Source organism: Tupaia chinensis, unplaced genomic scaffold (genome assembly GCF_000334495.1).
Source record: "Tupaia chinensis unplaced genomic scaffold, TupChi_1.0 Scaffold139785_1, whole genome shotgun sequence".
NCBI lineage: Eukaryota > Metazoa > Chordata > Mammalia > Scandentia > Tupaiidae > Tupaia > Tupaia belangeri.
The window spans coordinates 712887-721454 of record NW_006199665.1 but is presented as its reverse complement, the minus strand read 5'-3'; the positions used below and the strand labels follow the sequence as shown (position 1 = coordinate 721454).

Genomic DNA, 8568 nt, shown 5'->3' with positions numbered 1-8568 from the left:
TGAGGCTGGGCTAGAGGAACATCAGGAAGAGGAGGCACCACCAGGCAGCTCCTCCCCTTCCTGTATTCCTGTGTTTACAGGGATTCAAAGTGAAATGTACACATCCCTGGGCCCCCATGTCCCACCGTCAGCTCCCCTGTTCCCAAAGGGAGGTGGCCCAGGCTTTAAGAAGAGGGAGCCAGGAGGTGGGCTCTTCCCCCACAAGGCTACAAAACAAGTCCCAATCTGGAATGCGGTGAAGTCAGGGAGGTGGGGAGGGGAGGACGCAGGCTCCCAAGTCTCCCTCGACCCCTGGCCCCCGGAGGGCGTGCCCAAGGGTGCCTACTTGGTACATACTAGGGTCATGTACTCGGTACACGGGATCCCAGTCACGCCTGTGTACTCGGTACACAGACTCCAACTTGGCCAAAAGGGCCCACACACGCAGCCCCACAGGGGCACTGGGGAGTTTGCGAGGGGAGGGGGAGGGAGCATGTCCATATATATATTTTGTAAAAAATAATAATAATAATACGTTTGTTTAAATGAATTTGTTTCTATACAAAAATGTAAAAAAAAAAAAAAAAAAGAGAAAAATAATCATTTACTCCTGTCAGAGTAAAATGAGGCCAAGAAAAGTGAGAGGGAAGAGAGAGCTCGGGGACAGGGAGGAGGGTTCAGGGACAGGAAGACGGGGACAGGAGGAAGTCCCAGACTCATCCCGAGACTGGGAGGGTGGGTGGTCAGCCCCCACCCATCATAAATAAAGGAAGACTGAGGTCTTGGGCTGGTCACCACTCCGGTCATAGTGCAGGAGGGTTGGAGAGAGAGGAGAGACTGAAAACGCTTCAAAGGAAAGACAGAGTTAAAAAGGGGGTGTCTCTTTAGACCTCCCTCTCAAGCCAGCACCTGCCTTTTAGAGGTGACTTCTGCCTGGGGCCCCAGCTGGGTCTGGGCCTGAGTAAGGGAGCTGGGGACAGATAAGGCGAGGGACTGAGCAGGCAGTGCCCCAGGAGTGGTGGTGGCCGTGGCCCCAGTAGCAGTGGCCGGGCTGGGCGTGGAGTCGGACCAGTCGGAGAGAGAGGGAGGGGACGGGCTGGCCCAGTGCTCGGGGGACTCCGGGGATGGAGTCAGATAAGGGTGCTCGCTGGGGACCCGCAGAAAACGGGCTTTGGAGGGGCTGCCGTGAGCCCCAGCTGCTGGTGGGTATTCCTCGCCATGTCCCGGGGCAGCCAGGTAGGGCGGGGGCCGCTCCTGGGGCGAGACGGGGGTCCCAGGATTGAGCAGCTGAGGTCCCGGGGCTAATGGCAGCAGGAAAGAGGGGCCTGGAGGGGCAGGAGGAGGCAGCCGGGCCCAGTCAAGGGGGACAGCCACAGGGGTCAGCAGGCCCCGGGTCAGCAGGCTCAGCACGCAGCCCCCAGGGGGCTGGCGAGCTAGACCCGCCCTGCCTGCACCCCCGAGCTGTGCCAGAGACACTGCAGTGGCCGTGGCCGCCGCGTAGGGCCCCTCGAGAGGGAAGCCACCTGGGGAATTGGGGGCCCCACCAAAGGGCCTTGGGGAGTCCAGCGAGTCCACAGGCGACAGTGTGACGGAGCTCTCAGCCAGAGGCCCAGGGCAGGCCAGCGTCAGCTTCTTGCCCCGTCCCCGCCACCCCGGCGGCCCCAGCCCAGCCTTCCCCAGAGGCCGCCTGTTCTTCTTAGCCCCAGACTGCGCCGCCTTGAGGCCGGGGAGGAAGGCCCCAGGAGGGCAGAGCAGGGGCCCCAGGCCATGGGGTCCTGGGGGACTACGGGGCCCGCTGGGCTGGTCCAGCAAGCGCACGATGTCCTGGTGCAGCCGCTCCTGGGCCACGTCTCTCGGCAGCCTGTCCAGGTGGTCCGTGATCTCGCGGTTGGCAAAGTGACCCAGCAGCAGCTTGGCAGCCTCAAAGCTGCCCTCGCGGGCGGCCAGGAACAGCGGGGTCTCCTCCTAGCGGGAGAAGACAGAACCCACAGGCATCAGGGTCACGCAGGCCAGCATTGCCAAGGTCTCTAGGCTCTTGTGGAGAACCTGTGAGCTAAGACTTTATACACTGGAGCTTGAGAGACAGGAGTTTGAATCCCAGTTCTGCTGGTGGAACCTGGGCAAGTTCTTTTCCTTAAACCGCATTCATCCTGTGTTACCAAACACCAGGTTTCAGAACCAGGACCAGGATGCTCCCCTTAGGCACATTTAAGGAGGTACCCAAAACTCAAATATCAAAAATAGATGATATTTTGGGACCAGCCGTTAGTGTAATGGCTATGTCGCTGGACTCCCATGTAGTCCACTGTGGTTCGAGTCCCAGACCCGGTGGTTTAGATTCACACCTAGGCACGTGTGCATGCGTGCCCAAGATCCCGAGAGGAGAATGGAGGAGAAGGGATTATGGCATGGCCATCCCCCCCAGGGGGTGATTTCTTGCTTTCTATCTCTATGTCTCTCTCTGTCTTTCTGAGCGTACATGCCCTATAGCAAAAATCTCTCCAAAAAAAAAAAAATTAGATTTTAATGCACTATTATTTACCTTTAAGATTAATGCAGAGGAGGGCCAGAAGGTGGCATGGTGGTTAAGTGGTTAAGGCTGCGGGACTCTCACATGGATGACCATAGTTCAAGTCCTGGACCTGGTGGCTTGCTTGCTCCCTCTCTCTCTCAGTCTATCCCTCTCTGGTCAAATTGAAATACATACATATATATGTATGCACATAAAGTTAAATAAAAATAATTATTTTTAAAAAAAGAAAAGATTAATACAGAGACCAACAGGTGGCATAGCAGTTAAAGATGCTGGACTCCCCCATGGTAGACCACAGTTCATGTCCCAAACATGGCAGCTTGCTTTCTCACATTCCCTCTCTCTCTGGTAAACACACGTGCCCCTATAGCAGATTAAATAATAATAACAAATAAAAATAAATAAATAATGCCTTTTTAAAAAAAAGATTGATGGGTCCAGCAGGTGGCGTGGTTAAGGGCACTGGACTCCCACATGGCCAACCACAGTTCCAGTCCCGGGCCTGACGGCTTGCTTTCTCACTTTCTCTCTCTCTCCCTGTCCCTCTCCGGTCAAATTAAAATAAATAAGTAAAGTTAAATAATAATTCTTAAAAAAAAAAATACAAAAAAACAGAGATAATCTTTAAAAAAAAAAACTGATGCAAAATATCCATGTGAATAAAATAATAAAATTTGGGGACCAGCGAATGATGTAATGGTTACATTGCTAGATTCCCACATGGCTGACCTCGATTTGAGTCCCAGACCTGGCAGCTTGAAACTCACACCGGGTACATATATATATATATGTGTCCCAAATCCCAAGGAAAATGGAGGAGAAGGGATTGTGGTGTGGCCATCCCCCCTGGAGAGTGATTTCTCACTTTCGGTCTCTCTGGTGAGCACATGCACCCTATAGCAAAAATCTCTAAACTCAATCAATAAATTAAAATTAAAATAAATAAATAAAAATCATGGAGTTTACCTTGTATGGAGCACCCCTAAGCACTTTACAAATACAATGGGAACCAGCGGTTAGCATAATGGCTATGTCGCTGGACTCCCATGTAGTCAACCGTGGTTCGCGTCCCAGACCCGGTGGCTTAAAACTCACGCCAGGTGCGTGTGCGTGCATGCCCAAGGTCCCGAGGGGAGAACAGAGGAGGGGGGATTGCGGCGTGACCATCCCTCCTGGGGGGTGATTTCTCACTTTCTGTCTCTCTGTCTCTCTCTGTCTGGCGAGCACACGCACCCTATAGCGAAAACCTCTCCAAAAAAAAAAAAAAAATACAATAATGAAGTGGGTACTATTGCTTCCCCATGTCACACAGGAAGACACTGAAGTTCAGAGAAGGTAAGCAACTTGCCCAAGGTCACACAGCCACTGCCATCAACTTCTTCCTCTGATCCGCTTTGAGAACCTCTTGGCCCCAAATCTCACCCATGAGAGTTGGCTGCTGGCAAGGTGAATGCCCCACCAGCCTCACCCTACCCCGCTTTCTTCCACCTGGGGGCTTATCCCATTTCTAACCCCGGGGAGGGCCCAGGGGCAAGGCTCACCTTGCTGTCCTGCATGTCTTTATTGGCTCCGTTTTTGAGCAGAGCCAAGGTGGCTTCTACGTTGTTCACAGCCGCGGCCCAGTGTAAGGCTGATTTCCCTGGAGGGCGAGAGGTTAGGGTCAGGGCGAGGCCCAGGTTCATGTCCCAGGCCTTCCAAGGCAAGGAAGCAAGACAGTGAGACTATGGCTAGGGAGGAAGGGCAGGCCCGTCATGAGCGTGTGAGCGCTAGTGTACGGGTGTCTGTGTGTGCAAATGTGCAGAATGACTCTGTCCAGGAGTCAGAGTGAGGGGTTGTGTGTGTGTGTGTGTGTGTGTGCACGCACACGTGTGTGCAGGTGCATGTGTGTGCATGCAACTCTCCATACACGGGATGTACTGCATGGACATCACTGGATTAAATGCAGCATCTACCAGTCACGTGTAGTTCTTTTAATTAAAATCAAATGAAACAAGTGTCAGGTCAGTCAGTGGCATGGTGGTTAAAGTGGCTAGACCAGAGGGCCAGCAGGTGGCGTGGTGGTTAAGGTGTTAGACTTCCACATGGCTGGCAAAGTTTTGACCTTGGCGGCTTGTTTTCTCACTTTCTCTCTCTCTCTACCTGTAGTGAGTGCATGTGCCCTGTAACAGATTTAAAAATAATAATGATAAATAAAAATTAAATACATCATTTTTTTTTTTGAGAGGATTTTGCTATAGGGCACGTGCACTCACCGGAAAGACAGAGAGAGACAGAGAGACAGAAAGCGAGAAATCAGCCCCCAGGGGGGATGGCCACGCCGCAATCCCTTCTCCTCCATTCTCCTCTCGGGATCTTGGGCACGCACGCACATGCGCCTAGCGTGAGTTTAAGCCACCAGGTCCAGGATTTGAACTGCAGTCGACTACATGGGAGTCCAGCGACATAGCCATTATCAGCCAACTGCTGATCCCAAAATACATCATTCTTTAAAAAAAAAAAGAAGAACAAGAACAAGGTGGCTGGATCCCACCTGGCCGACTTCACAGTTCGAATCTCAGACCCAGTGGCTTTGAAAAGCACACCAGGTATGGGTACATACATGCCCAAAATCTCAACAGGTGAATAGAGGATGGATTGCAGCATGGCCATCCTCCCTGCGGGGTGATTTCTCACTTTCCCTCTCTCTCTCTGACAAGAATGTACACCCTATAGAAAATTTTAAAATAATGTTCAATAATATAAATAAAAAATTAATAAGTAAAATAGGCATCAGAGTCATCCATCCAATGGGGAAAGAATAGTCATCTTGGGACCAGCAGTTGGCGTAATGGCTATGTCGCTGGACTCCCTGTAGTCGACCGTGGTTCGAGTCCTGGAACCGGTGGGTTAAACTCACATCAAGTGTGTGTGCGTGCGTGCCCAAGATCCCAAGAGGAGAATGGAGGAGAAGGGATTGCGGCATGGCCATCCCCCGTGGGGGGTGATTTCTCACTTTCTGTCTCTGTCTCTCTCTGTCTTTCTGGCAAGCACATGCATCCTATAGCAAAAACCTCTCAAAAAAAAAAAAAAAGAACAGTCATCTCAACCAATAGTGTTGGAACAACTGAATATTCACATGCAAAAGAATAAAGTTGGACCCCAACCTCACACCGTAGACAAAAATCGACTCAAAATAAACCCAACACCTAAATGTAAAAGCTCAACTCATAAAACACCTAGAAGAAAACATAGGAATACATCTTCATGACTTTGAATTAGGCAAAGAATTCTTTGCTATGATACCAAGCAACCATGACAACAAAATATCAATAGATAAATTGGACATCATCAAAATTAAAAGTGTGCTTCTAAGCCAGCCTGTGGCCTGGTGGTTAAGGTGGCTGGATTCCACGTGGTTGACCATGAGTTTCGAGACCCAGATTCAGTAGCTCTCTCCTTCAAAAAGTAAATGGTTTGTTTGGTTGAAGGTTTTTGCCAGAGGGTGCACTCACCAGAGAGAGAGAGACAGAGACAGTGAGAGGAAAAGTGAAAAATCACCCCCCAAGGGGAATGGCCACATTGCAATCCCTTTTTCTCCTGGGATCTTGAGCATATGTGCACATGTGCCTGGCATGATTTTCAAGGGGACTCAAACCACAGTCAGCCATCGGGGAGTCCAGCAACATAACCACTACACTATCAGCTGACCCATATTTTTTTTAAACCAAGTGAGCTAGGGTTAGCCCTGTAGCCTAGTGGTTAACGAAACCAGATCCCATATGGCCAGTCATGGTTCAAATCCCATCCCCAATGGCTTGGATAACACACTGTGCATGTTTATGTGTGCCCCAAATCCCAACAGGATGGAGAAATGGAGGAGAAGTGATTTATGGCATGACCATACCCCTTTAAATGGAGGAGAAGTGATTATGGCATGACCATACCCCTTGGAGGGGAGGAATACTTTCTGCCTTTCACTGTGTCTCTGTCTCACTCTGATGAGCATTTATACCCTCTGGCAATTAAAAAAAAAATTAGCTGGAGCCAGCAGGAGGCGTGGTGGTTAAGAGCACAGGACTCCCACATGGCCAACTGCGGTTCGAGTCCCGGACCTGGCGCTTTCTCTCTCTCTCTCTCTCTTTCTCTCTCTCTCTCTCATTCTCACTCTCACTCTGTCCCTCTCTGGTCAAATTAAAATAAATAAGTAAACATTAGGGCCATCTGGGGTGGCATGATGGTTAAGGAGGCTGGATCAGACCTGGCCAACTTGCAGTTTGAGTCCCAGACACAGTGACTTGAAAAACACTCCAGGCACATGTTCATGTGTGCCCAAAATCCCAAAAGGAAAAATGGAGGAGAAGGAATTGCAGCGTGGCCATCCTCTCTGAGGGGACATTTCTAACTTTCCTCTCCCTGTATGTCTCTCTAGTGAGGGCACACACCCTGGACTCCCATGTAGTCAACCGCAGTTCGAGTCCCAGACCCGGCAGCTTAAACTCACACCAGGTGCATGTGTGTGCGTGCCCAAGATCCCCAGAGGAGCATGGAGGAGAAGGGATTGCAGCGTGGCCATCCCCCCTGGGGGGTGATTTCTCGCTTTCTGTCTCTCTGTCTCTCTCTGTCTTTCTGGCAAGTGCATACGCCCTATAGCAAAAACCTCTCCAAAAAATTTAAAGAAAAATCACAATAAATAATTAATTAATTTTGTTTAAAAGTAAATGACCCAAAATATTACGTGTTCATCTTCCCCAGCTACATGGCAAGCACTAAGCAGCCACCACTCATGGTCAGTGACTATCAGCTCGGACACCCTAGAGAACATTTTCATCCTCACCAAACATCCTAGTAACCAGGACTGCTCCAAAGTCTCCATTCTCAACCAGGGGCGGTTTTGCTCCCAGGGGCAGTGTCTGGAGACACTGGTGGCTGTCACAACCTAGAAATGAATGCTACTGGCATCTAGTGAGCAGAGGCCACCAATGCAGCGAACATCCCACAATACGCAGGACCACAACGCCCCCACCCCATCACCAAGAACTATCCAATGCCAAATGTCAGCGGCATAGAAGTGGAGAGCATCTGCTCCTAAAGAAGTCTGCGAGTATCTGAGTGAGTCTAAGCTGTGCGAGCTCCTTTGGACCCCAGGAGAGGTTGCCATGAAACTTCAAAAGTTTGGTTCGGTGCAAGCAAGCCCCCTCCCGGGAGCTGCCATCACAATTTGAATTGCTATTGTATTACCACAACCGTCCAGCAGGTGACAGTAGAGAGAAGGGCGTTCTAACGAAGTGCCAGGAAACGAAGTCTTGGGGAAGGCTATTTCTTTTCTTTTCTTTTTAAATTTTCTCTAAGGAAGCTTTTTTTCTTACTTTTATTTATTTATTTTCTTGTTTGTTTGTTTGTTTGTTTGTTTTAATTTGACAAGAGAGAGACAGAGTAAGAGAGAGGGGGAAAGTGAGAAAGCAAGCCACCAGGTCCGGCACTTGAGCCATGGCTGGCCATGTGGGAGTCCAGCGTCCTTAACCACCACGCCATGTGCCAGCCCTCTTTTCTTTTTCTCTGAATGAACGTAAAATAAATAAACTTAAAATTAAAAAATAACGATAAATAAATACATAGAAAAAAATTATATGTAACGATAAATAAATACATAGAAAAAAATTATTTAGGGACCAGCAGGTGGTATAGCGTTTAAGGTGCTGGACTCCCACACAGTCTACTGTAGTTCAAGTCCCAGACTCAAGTCCTGAGTTTCAGCGGCTTGAAACTCAGGCCAGGTGCTTGTGCGTGCATGCCCAAAATCCTGAGAGGAGAATGGAGGAGAAGGGATTGTGGCATGGCCATCCCCCACCACCCTGGGGGCAGTGGGGATGATTTTTCACTTTCTGTCTCTCTCTCTCTCTGGTGAGCTACAATCCCCTATAGCAAAAATTTCTCTCAAAAAAAAAGAAAGATTAATTTAATTTATTATTATCATTTTAATTTGCTATAGGGCATGTGCACTCACCACAAAGAGACAGAGAGAGAGAGAAAATGAAAATGTAAGCTTCCAGGTCTGAGACTTGAACCACGGTCAGCCA

General features: G+C 49.6%; 1 protein-coding gene across 1 annotated transcript in view; it reads right to left on the bottom strand.

Moving 5' to 3' along the window:
* Positions 1-539: 539 nt before the first annotated feature.
* Positions 540-8568, bottom strand: part of NOTCH3 (notch receptor 3) — a gene marked incomplete at its 5' end in the record, with an annotated part of 57086 nt that continues 49057 nt past the window's right edge. The window contains 2 exon segments of the mRNA XM_027765867.1: positions 540-1944; positions 4054-4151. Coding sequence (XP_027621668.1) covers positions 877-1944; positions 4054-4151 — 1166 coding nt within the window.